This window comes from Dioszegia hungarica, assembly GCF_025882075.1.
Source record: "Dioszegia hungarica strain PDD-24b-2 chromosome Unknown MKK02contig_8, whole genome shotgun sequence".
Classification (NCBI taxonomy): Eukaryota; Fungi; Basidiomycota; class Tremellomycetes; order Tremellales; family Bulleribasidiaceae; genus Dioszegia; species Dioszegia hungarica.
This window is the reverse complement of record NW_026515770.1, coordinates 1,224,252-1,235,698: the sequence shown is the minus strand read 5'-3', so window position 1 is coordinate 1,235,698 and position 11,447 is coordinate 1,224,252. Positions and strand designations below refer to the sequence as shown.

Sequence of the window (11,447 nt, the reverse complement as noted above, 5' to 3'; positions counted from 1 at the left end):
ATGATATTTGAATTGTATTGATTGAAGCTCGAGATCAAATCGGAAGATGCCTTGACATCAACAAAACGAATGGTCCGGATGCATCCGCAATCCTCTAACCCATGATAGTCTCCTCCGTCTCGTCGATCAACTCCTCGACCCACTCCTCCACCTTCTCCTCCTTCTCCTCTGCAGCCGCCTTCTTCTTGATCTCCTTGCCCCGGACCTTGCGCTCCTCCTCGACCTTGGCCACATTCCGTGCGCGCCAGGCGTTCCACTCGGAGATCTCCCGCTGGCGCTGAGCGAGCTTCTCGGCGGAACCTCGGTTCTCCTCGGCCGCGTCCTCCTCGTCGAATTGCCGCGAGTAGTCCTTGAGCTCCTTGCGGACCTTCTTCTGCGTCTCCTTGGGAAGGAGCGCGGGGGGACGGGGTCGCCAAAGGAACTGCTTGAACTTCTCCTGCGATTGCTGGACGAGCTGCTGGCCCTTGAAGTCCCAGATAGAGTATCCAGGTTCAGGCTGTAAAGTCAGCTTACCCATCACGTCGGGGTGCTACCAGAAAACTGACCGATTGTTGCCATGCCGAAGCAGACGTGGCGACATACCGACCACTTGGGTCCCAAGCCAAGTTGGTGATACCGAAGTGCTCCTCTGTCGCCAAGAGCGTCACGTTCGCTCCTGGCTCCGCCTCCTTCCGGTTTGGGTTGTCGTCGGTGGTGAAGTCCAGGTCGTAGAACTCGACGTCGTACTTGGTAGCACTGCCCATGCACGCCAAGGCGATGTGCCGACCCTTGGGCGACCAAGTGAGCATGTTGGCAATCTTGCCGTCAAACTGCCGAATGCAGGCGAAATCGCCCTTTTTGGGGTCCCGGGCGTAGAACGACAAGCTGTACTTGACGACGACACCGGGGGCCTGGACGCCGAGGTTGGGGTCATTGGTGGAGACGATAGCGAACCGCTGTCCGTATGGCTCCCAGGCGAAGGAGGGGACAAAGTCTTTGAGCTCGATGACTTCGACGGGGATGTTGGCTTCGCGCAACCGGTAAATTTCGAGGTTGCACGAAGTGGCCTTCTTGGTCTTGGCCTTCCGCGCGTGACGGTCGACCTTGACACAGAGGTAGTCGCCCTGGTTTTGGTAGTAGAATTTGCACTGAAGATCAGCTTTGTCCTCAGCAAAAACACCTATGACTCACGTCGGTAACGTTGAACAAGTTCTTTGACCTCAAGATCTCTCTACTTGGTACCGCCATCAAGTTGACCCTAGCCGGCTGGTTGACCGCCTCGGGCTGCCAGTACGCCAGCATGCTCGACTTGCCCTTGCCCTGCTTCTTCGCCTCAATGTCCTTGTCACTGATGGGACACCACTCAAAGTCCTGCACGCCCTCAATCTTGATGGTCTTCTTGTCCAAAAGGCCCATCCCGGGGAGCTCGTAGACGGCGATACCGGCGCCGACGTTGCACTTGGCAATGTAGAGGTCGTCGGGGGAGAATTTGAAGGGGATGAAGGAGCCGGCTGCGCGTCCATCCTCGGCCGACGGGCGCTCGTAGGGGAAGGTACGGAGGACACGGGTGGCCTTGACGTCCCAGACGACGATCTGGTTACCCTCGTCATCGGCGGTGAAGGTCTCGCGAAGAGCGGGATTGGGGTGGCCCTCGTAATTCTCGAGCGGGTCCTCTGACCAGGTGACCAGGTAGTTCTCGCATGGAGAGAACTGGACGAGCCGGACTCCGGGGTGGGTGAACCGAAGGACATTGACACCGATAGGCCCGTCCAGCTTGGGGCCGGACCAGAGGGCGACACCGACGCGGTGGAGCGAAGCGAGGTAGGTTCCGAGTGGGGACCACTGGAGGTACAGCTCTCCCCACTTGCTGTTCTTGAGAGGCTTGCCCTCAATGGTGACAGGCTCCGTGTTGCCGTTCCGCCCATTCCAGTGAATGTTGACATCGGCGTCACGGAAAGTGAGGAACTGGTCGCGTCCCTGGGCATCGCCAAGCCAGCTTCGGAGGTGGTCCTAGCAGGTCAGCTTGAACTCCTCCTGAAAGGAAGCATTCTCAGCTAGACTTACCTTCTCGACGTAAGGCTTCTCCTTCCAGCCAGTCGGCAGCTCCGCATCGCCGATAGGCATGGTAGCATATCGCTCAATGTCGCCAAAGCGGTTGACGTAGAGAGTGTGCTTTCCACCGAAAGGAGTGTTGTCGAGTACGCGGAGCGCGTTCTCGGCCTGCTGCGCGTCGGGGTAGGTGACAAAGATGAAGCTGCACCGTTAGCTCTTCTCTTGTAGGAGGGATCTCTGCATTAGCTCACCCCTTGTTCGTCCCTGCTGCATCATCCCATGGCATCGAGATCCTGTCCTCCTCGACCCCAGCACCCGCCTTGTCGAACAGTGCCCTCAGCCTGTCCACCAAACGCTGCTTCTTCCCTTCATCGATGATGGGAATGTTGTCTACTACCACAACGTTCTCGACGCCTTGCTGCGCATCGACGGCGTATCTAAGCAGTAAGCTGTGCTCTTGGCTGGAAAGGAAGCACTCAGCTCACTTTCGCTCAATATCCTCAAACCCCTCATCCAGCTCCGCCTGGAGGTCGAGCTCTTCCTCTTCATCGTATGCAGCGTTTCCGTTAGGCAGCGACATGATAGTAGCTGTTTGTATTGACAATTATAGGAGGGCCTACAAGCTTAGCAGAGAACAAAGCCAGCTTCTGGAAAGCTCGCCGCCAGCCACAGCGCGTAATTCCGCCGGCGTTTCGAGTGTGGCACATGCCCTACTCCTCATTCCTCAATTTGCCAAACCTTGAGGCATGAGGTCTGTGTGTGGTCCAAAGTGCTCTGGCTATGCAGGCAGTGATGCATGATACAGTGGTCTACTACTATGTAAATGGCTACCAAAAGTCCGAATGATGACAAGATTATAGCATATGAAAAAGGTCCAGATTCGACACCAGGTCTTAGAATTGGAAGAGCAGCACTAAAAGAGTCAGCTGTGTTTGATGTTCGGAGGATGCGCAAAGAGGACTTACACCAGGGGTTGAGCACAATAGGATACAGGAAGTGACAGCATGCAGTCACCATACATGGCAGGATACAGGTGAAATTTGTTCTAATCCATCAGCTCTTGCCTTACCTATCGCGGCGGCGTGGGAGGACTCACATTCTGTATCCGGCGGGTACGATGTTGCTGGCCATGATGGCGACGCCGACGATAATGACCCATGACAGGATCCAGACAGTCCAGAATCGCTTCCACATTGCAGGCCATTCCTTGAAGAAGTGGGATAGCTCGACTTCCTTGATGGTGGACGCCCACTGCATGTTGTACCCTGTCAAGTGGGCAAGCCTGGGAGTCAGCTGATGCCTCTGAGTATGCATAGTCCAACTTACAAAGCAGTGGAGAGATGGTATGGCAAGCCACAGAAGAAGAAGAAAAAGAAGATGACCCATTTGAAGTTGTTGATCAGGGCGTTTCCGATCGAATTGGCGTTCAGACGGTATTGAAAGACAGCGGAGGATACGTTAGATAGCCCAGAGAAGACGACGATACCTGCGTTATCAGCTCAGGTCTATGTCGCAGTACATGCAAGGAACTCACATGTCAGGAAGACCTGCCATGACTCGAGATAGAAGAGGTCAAGTACGTCGCTGAAGATACCGACGAGCACCCAGTTCAGGACCGAGAGGATCATGGCACAGGCGATAGCGTAGTAGCTGCAAGATCAGCTGATACTGCGCACACGAGCTGGCCTGTACTTACGAGGAGATATAAGCTAGAACGGAGATCTTCGAGTGCAGAGGGATACCCTGGGCCCAGACGAAACGGTGGAAGAGGGGTGTGATCGGGCCGTGGGTGAGCCATCGGCGCAGAGGCTGGAAGAGTAGTTCCGAGCAGCCGTAAGCGTACTTTTGCCATCGATTGAGCTGGACGTCAGCTACAGATCCCTGCCAGATCTGTCCTGCTCACCTCATCGTCGGCAGTCAAAGATACACCCTCCTGGAATCCTCCGTTCGAGTAACTCGCCCATCTGATACTCCATCCCTTCATCTGCAGCCTCAAAGCCTGGTCGAAGTCCTCCGAAACGTGACTCTCCGACCAGCACTTCTTCTTGCCATCCGCCGGATCGATGAATGCGGCATCCTGGACAGCTTTCCACCGGAGGAAGGCATTGTGTCCGACGAAAGGCGCGACTTCGCCGTTGGCGGTACAGAAGGAGATGGCAGAGTTGATACGGGTGGTGAAGGAGGTGATACCGTTCTCGAAGAAATGGCCGACGACCTGCATGACGGCAGACTCGTGCTGAATGATGGCAATGTTGGGCGAGTTGAAGAATTCACTGCTGGGTCAGCTCTCATCCTCGTAAAGCAGGAGGGCTTGACTCACGAGGCAGCATCCAGGAAGCAATCTTCCGGCACACGGGTATCGGAGTCGATGATGAGGATCAACTCTCCGACCCGAATATTACCAGCTGCCCAGGCGATTCCCTCGGTCTCGTCGATAGCTCGAGCGAGCGCCTCATCGTAGATCTCTTTCTCATCCTCGTCGGTCCATTGCCATTCAGCCATGGCTTCTGGATCATCCTCCGGCGCTTCGGGGCGGATCTCGTCCATGAGCTCCTCGACGCGGAGGGAAAGTGCGTTCCCAAAGTTCATGTTCGAGGCCTGCCTAGTAAGCGATCCTCCGAGTCTCCTAAATTAAGCGGTGGCTCACCTTCTTGAATCGTCCTGGTCGATTGAACCCATTCGCGCCGTGCTTCGGCCTCGCGGTCCATCCGATGTTGTTACGGTCATAGTACGCCTTTCGAATCTCTTGTTCCTCCTCGTCCCAGATCTGCATCCCGTCGTCAAACATGAAGATGTTTACCGAGCCGCCTTGTCGCTCGTAAGTGGTGATGGCCTTCTTGAGACTTTCGACGGTGGGAATGATGACACCCTCCAATCCCTCCTTGTAGACGGGCATCTGGATGGTGATGTGCGGGAGACGACCGAGCATGCGTTCAGGCGCGCGGCCAGAGTAGTAGGACGAGTTTTGGTGACATTGGGCGACGGGTCCGAACATTTGCCAGAGGTTTCCGCAGACACAGATGGAGAAGAAGATGGCGAGAAGGAAGCCGAAAGGAGAGGTAGCGAGGAGAGCGAGACGGGCCCAGTTGGCATCGAGCAGACATTCCCGGATGAGTTGTCCTGTTCATCAGCTTCAAGCGGAGCACACTAGAAAATATCAACTTACGCATACCGGAACCGATGAAGAGACAAGTCAAGATGATAGCCAGCCCAGACACCAGCGGCGCATAGAGCATCACCGGTCTCTTATCCCGCATCTCCCAGCTGCCTGGCTCCGCTCCGACCTGCTCCTCGCCTTCCTCCGCCAATACAAGTTGCCTCTCCTTCTCCGCATCCTGATCGATCCATCCCTCCTCGTCCTCCTTGGTCTCCGCCTCAAGAACCGCAAGCTCATCATGCCGACTCTGCCAGACATAATTCATCATCCGCTGCTCGAGCGCTTCCGCCGAGGGAATGATGGTCTCCACTTCGTCCGCCCACACCACTAGACACCGTTCTTGGCGGATGAAGGCGGCGAACTGGTGTTTTCGAGCTCCGGCGAGGTGAGACAGCTCGTCAAGGATCTGGATCCGAGTGTTGACGTCGAGCATGATTTCTATTGCGTCGTCGGGACTGCGAATCAGCTCCATCTTTAAGCACCACTAGCCAAACTCACCATCTGGACATGATGGACTGAACGACTTTCGAGGTGATCTTCATGGCTACCTCCGGATTCAAGGTACCCAGCGCAGAGTCCCACGCTTTGACTCGCTGCACCATCTCCTTGTAGTTCTTCTTCCCTTGTTTCGCCTCCGGATATGTACGCAGTACTCGCTTTTTGACTCTGGAACATCAGCTCGAACCTCACCAAGTGGTATAACCAGACGTACCGAATGGAGACGAGACCGTCAAAGTGGGCATCTCTGAACCACCCCTGCCTCTCCGCCACGTTCCACAGGTGCCTCGTCATCATGTCAAACCGATCCCTGGGCCGCCCGTCTATTTCCGCCTCGGAATCGGTATCCTCCTCTGATGATTCGGTCTCATAGCTGCGCTTCGACTCGAGGGATGACCGCGATGACCCCGAGGAAGAGGACGATCCAGAGCGGTATGAGCCATCGTCTGACAGCTCCCACGACGCCCTTGACGCTACAGACTCTTCGTATTCTTCATCCTTGATCGAGTCTAGGCGTCCGCCTCGGAAGGTTTCGGTCGCGCGACGGGGGACATGAGGCGCGGGTGTCCCAGATGAAGAGGGTGCGCTGGGGAGGAAAGATTGAGCGGCGTTGGAGATGCGCCGGAGGAAGGACATGATGAGTGGGTAGTCGGGATAGGAGAGGGGTCGGGATGGTTTTCCCCGTCAAGGGGTTGGTGCGATTGGTGTTCGCTATGAAAGAATGTCGGTCAAAACGAGTGTGGGCATTTCCCACTTGGAGATGGATATGCTTCGGCTGGGACGAGACGAGTTGGTCGCGAAAGCTGATCTAAGGTTGTGGTTTGAAGTTGGTCAGTCACCATCTCTGCCGCTTTCCTCATCTCTTCTCGGCCGTGCCTGGCTAGACTACTCCGGCTATACCCAGAGCGTTCGTACTCCTCCGAGATGTCGATCTCTCTCGAGAGACCGTCGATCACGCGGCTTCATGGCGCCGCGGAGATGATGCATGCGGCGGAGTGATATGGCTTGTCAGATAAGGGAAGACGACAAGTTACGGCCAGTTTCAAGGGGAAATTGCCGGTTCCGGCGAGGAATGTGTTTCATCCGACCTGAGCCACGGAATAAATTCACCTTTACTTTGATCATCAAGCAAGCTGCAAGCGGTAAAGAAGTAGGCGGCATATGCTAAGAGTCTGGGCTATCTCCCGATACAGGCTCGAGATAGCGCAGATTACGGGAGTCATCTAATCACAGGCACGCATGAGGAATTGCTCACAGGCAGTCACCAAAGACAGCTTCGCCGAAGTTGGCAGGCATCTCCGTCCAACTGAGTTCTAGATTTCTGACTGTCGCGACCAGCAGCTGTTGACGAGAGACAGAGGGGGACTGCACGCTGAGGCATCTGATGGAGCTATCTCAACAGTCCGCATAATCTTCTCGACCTCGACTTTAGCTACCACAGAAATCGTAAGTCCATGTTCAAGGAGCGTCCGCCGTCGTCCACACTTAGCTGATCGCTAGCCTCGCCCAACTCTGCGACAATCAGGTTCCCCGCGCCATGGGTATCTTCAGTCCCACTCGACCTTCCTTTTCCCACTCCGACCTCCCCTCGCCAATATCTGCCCGACGCCGCTCCTCTTACTTCCCCGGTTCATCGTTCAGCAACCCCGGACGCTCCGGAAGCCAAGATGCTGGTCCGTCAACGCACGTCCCGCCGGGCGTCTCGGTCAACTACCAGACCACCTTCTTCGGTCGTCGACTATCGCAAGCCTTTGCGCCACCATCGGTCCGGAAGAAGTCACTGGCAGTTGCCGCCCAGGACAGGAACCCCAAGCACCTCCGCCTCGGCGAGACGTTCGAGGAGGAGGGAGATACCATGGCGGATGCGTTCTACAAGGGACGGTTGAGCTTGGACGAGGCAGATGAAGATGAACGGCTGGCGCTGCAGGAGAAGATTGCCGAGTTGCGAGCGGCCAAGGGGAAGGGGCGACATGAGAGTCAGGGATCGGGCGGCTGGCAGCTGTCTCTGGGATGGGACTCGGGGCCGCCAAAGGGGAAGAAGGGCGGAAGAAGGCACGGCGAGAAATCACGGCGGCATCGACAAAAACGAGTAATGCGGGAGCTCGACACGGATCTCGACGCCTACAACGCCTACGCCCAGAATGGTCTAGCTGCTCTCACTCGGTCGAAAACAGAAGGCGGTATATCAATACATTCTCACGCGCCATCACTTGTCTCCCTCACTTCTGATCTCGACTCTCGACCTGCGTCCTTCGCTCCTGGCACTCTGGACACTTCGGAGGTGGTCGTCGACACCCGCTCGAAAGCGGTGCCTGTAGGCGACGGCTTCGACGCCCTCGACGTCATGGCGGACCACATCTTCCGGATAGGCGTGCAGAGGAAGAAGTGGTTCAAGGCGCCCAAGATGGGGATCAAGCGGGATGGCGTGGCAACTGGAGTGACAATCAGGGCCAAGGCGGGGTTGTATAGGACGTATCCGGTCAACTATGAGCCATTGGAGGAATTCGAGGATGCCATCTCGCGGCTGAATCCGGAGGTGAGTCGAGGTCTGCTGACAGCTTTGGCTCGCGCTCATGTCCAGGTCGCTATCAAGGTGGACTCGCAGATCGTCCGGAATATCATGCGGACATACATGTGAGTGCCTGCACTCATGCTGCAGATGACGAGTGCTTACAATGTATAGCGATACTACACCAGGCATGTCGGAACTCATCATCGACGCCAATACCCGTATCCAAATCCTCGACACCATTCCCCATCTCGCTCGAGCCCGGAAACACCAGTATGCCGCATTTGTCCGGTCTGAGGGCGTCCTCGTCGTCTGGGCAGATATCGTTGACAATATCATCGGGGCGGCCGAGGCGCTCGAGGAGTCACTGATCCACTTCATCTGGCGGGGAGAGGAGGAGAACCGGAAAGCCAACCAGGCGATCCAGATCGCTGAGGATGAGAAGAAGGAAGCGCTGGAAGATGGAGAGGCGGTTGACACGAAGGAGGAGGATATGGACCCGGAGGATGTGGAGATGAGGAGAGTGAAGCGGCATTGGCGGGAGAGGCCAACTCGGCTGATCGCGCCTATGATCGATGGATTGGGTATCATCGTATGTCTGGCTATTATTGCTCTAGGTATCAGTGAGTTTTCCGTTCTGCTTCACGTCGTCCCGACGCTGACCTGGGCAGGAACACTGGTCATCGAGTACATGCTGGACGGGTCCGCGCTCCGATTTGTCCTCGTCATCTTCGCTCCCGCTCTCTGCTGCGTAGCTGCCTTCGCCGCTAACTGCTTGGTATCATCCATCGTGAGTCTTTGTCTGTGGCCCATGCATACGAATGCGAAGCTGACGGTCCACAGTGGCAGATTCTTGGGCCGATTAGGCAATGTACCCAAAACTCGATCTACTTTTCTGGACTGGCGCCAAAAAGGACGATGGGGGAGCTCTCGCACGTTACGATTCAGATGCCGGTGTACAAGGAGAGTCTGGAAGAGGTCATTCGGCCTACCATCGAGTCGCTCAAGAGGGCCATCACAACGTGAGTCCACTCGACCGAAGACTTCCGTGCATGGCTGAATTGCAGGTACGAGCGCCAAGGCGGTAGCGCCGGCATCGTCATCTGCGACGACGGTCTGCAGCTCCTCTCGGTCGAAGAAGCCAACCAGCGTCGTCGGTTCTACTTTGACAACAACATCGCATATGTCGCTCGGCCAGGACACAACGTGAACGGCTTCATTCGTAAAGGTCGATTCAAGAAGGCCGGTAACATGAACTACGCCAACAACATCTCGCTTCGGATCGAGGAGGTACTGGATGATCTCCGACCTGCCGCTCGCGCCCTGCTTCCCGAAGATCACTTCTGGTCCGATAACGACGAGAACGGGCTATACGATACTGCCCTGGCTCAAGTGCTCGAGGAAAAGGGCGGCGAGGCCTGGGCGTCGGGCAATCTCCGGATCGGTAACATCATCCTCATTATCGACTCGGACACTCGAGTGCCGGATGACTGCTTTGCGGATGCGGTCTCGGAAATGGCAGAGTCGCCCGAAGTCGCCATCATCCAGCATGCTTCCGGCGTCATGCAGGTCGCTCACCACTTCTTCGAGAATGGTGTCGCGCACTTTACGAGGGGTATTCAGACGGCCATCTCCTACTGCTGTGCCAGTGGAGAGGTTGCGCCATTCGTCGGACACAACGCGTGAGTTTTCATGAGAAGGTGCGGATGAAGACTGACAGCGTAGCTTCATTCGCTGGAGCGCTCTACAAGAGTGCATGTTCACCGACCCCGATGATGGAGTTCGTAAGATCTGGTCAGAAGATCACGTATCGGAAGATTTCCAGATCGCTGTGTCTCTCCAGATGAAGGTAGGCCTTGATTTGTGTGCTTGTCTACGGGCGTCAGCTGACATGTGCAGGGCTACGTTGTACGCTGGGCGGCTTACACCAACGGAGAGTTCGAGGAGGGAGTCTCACTTACTTGTGATGATGAGCTGAACCGATGGCAAAAGTACGCGTTTGGCTGCTCGTAAGTTGATCAATCCCCACCATTGCCTCGTGGATCGTGCTGATGTCGCAGTGAGCTGGTCTTTTTCCCCTTGAGGTCCTGGTTCCGCCGCGGCCCCATCACTCCGCTCTTCCACCAGTTCCTCTGGTCCAACATCCCCATCCACTCCAAAGTCACCATCTCGGGCTACATCTTCTCATACTACGCCATAGCATGCGCCTGGTTCTTGACCGTCGCCAACTACTTTATGAAGGGCTGGGATCGTGAGTCTACATTTGAGCGGACGGGAATGCGGTAGCTGATGCTTTAGTCAATGTCGACAACTACTACCTGCCCTCATGGAACATCACCCTTGTCTGTCTCGTGCTCTTCGGCGGTATCTGCAATGTCGCCTTCATTACGCTGCGATATCGGTTAAAAGCACCCGACGCGGCGCAGATGAGTGCTGCGCAGATCAAGTGGATACGTGAGCCCACTCCCCTTGTCTCAGGTAGCCTCTGCTTACATTCAGCTTTCTTCCTGATCTTCTTTTCGGGGATGAGTCTGCCCATGTCCGCGGCCCTAGCCAGCCATTTGGTCGGATACAACATGACGTGAGCTCTTTGACCGTAGACAAAGCTGCAATACTGACACCGCAGATGGTCAACAACAATCAAGACCGTCCAGAAATCCAACTTCTTCCTCCAAGTCCCGCTCATCTGGAAACGGTTCTACCCCCAGCTCTCCTTCTTCGGCGTCATGCTCGTGAGTACCTCCTTCTGCCCCAGAACCAGGCAGAAGCTGACGGTGGACTAGACAGGCATGATAGTAATGGCCACCGGCACCTTCATCCCCGCCGGCTGGAAAATCACCTCCATCGAAGTCATCGTCCCGCTCTCCCTCATTGGCGCCTGCCACATTCTCTACCCATTCGCCCTCAATCCGTGGTTCCTGTCCTTCTCGTTCTAGGGTCATCCGCGGACATTTTCATCTCCACCTGCATGGGCTTTTGGTGTTTGTATCATAGATATTGCTTGTAGCTTCTTGCATAGACCTTATAGTCCTGGCCTACCAGACATTAGACGGCCAATTCGCCCGGCAGAATCAAAAATATTGGTCATCGGGATCTCTTGCCGATAGCCAGATCCTTATCTATCGTTCCTGATCGGCTGAACAAACCGCTGCTCACAATCTTTCCGACATTTTGACCTAACTGCCTGCTATACCGGGGTAGATAAAGGCCAGACATGGACAGGTTGAGCCTCCCTCATCCTCCCAGCGCTCA

At 55.7% G+C, this 11,447-nt stretch overlaps 3 protein-coding genes across 3 annotated transcripts; 1 reads left to right on the top strand and 2 right to left on the bottom strand.

Annotated features, from left to right (window-relative positions):
- Positions 1-94: 94 nt before the first annotated feature.
- Positions 95-2,611, bottom strand: MKK02DRAFT_25875 (eukaryotic translation initiation factor eIF2A-domain-containing protein; the record flags this gene model as incomplete). Its single annotated transcript, XM_053087106.1, has 6 exons — positions 95-496; positions 546-1,127; positions 1,171-1,989; positions 2,044-2,233; positions 2,283-2,468; positions 2,517-2,611. 6 exons carry the CDS (start codon positions 2,609-2,611, stop codon positions 95-97), a joined length of 2,274 nt encoding a protein of 757 aa, XP_052945251.1.
- A 313-nt stretch (positions 2,612-2,924) lies between these two features.
- On the bottom strand, positions 2,925-6,322 carry MKK02DRAFT_44163 (glycosyl transferase family group 2-domain-containing protein; the record flags this gene model as incomplete). The annotated part of the gene is made up of 12 exons (XM_053092808.1): positions 2,925-2,944; positions 2,997-3,076; positions 3,128-3,313; positions 3,358-3,517; positions 3,566-3,681; positions 3,728-3,891; positions 3,935-4,304; positions 4,352-4,629; positions 4,679-5,151; positions 5,198-5,643; positions 5,687-5,854; positions 5,901-6,322. The coding sequence occupies 12 exons, from the start codon at positions 6,320-6,322 to the stop codon at positions 2,925-2,927; spliced, it is 2,883 nt and encodes a 960-aa protein (XP_052945250.1).
- A 1,768-nt stretch (positions 6,323-8,090) lies between these two features.
- Positions 8,091-11,131, top strand: MKK02DRAFT_26630 (glycosyl transferase family group 2-domain-containing protein; the record flags this gene model as incomplete). Its single annotated transcript, XM_053087226.1, has 13 exons — positions 8,091-8,222; positions 8,268-8,320; positions 8,370-8,818; positions 8,867-8,985; positions 9,039-9,217; positions 9,263-9,877; positions 9,921-10,044; positions 10,095-10,204; positions 10,256-10,446; positions 10,494-10,649; positions 10,695-10,776; positions 10,822-10,927; positions 10,979-11,131. 13 exons carry the CDS (start codon positions 8,091-8,093, stop codon positions 11,129-11,131), a joined length of 2,469 nt encoding a protein of 822 aa, XP_052945249.1.
- Between the last annotated feature and the right edge of the window lie 316 nt (positions 11,132-11,447).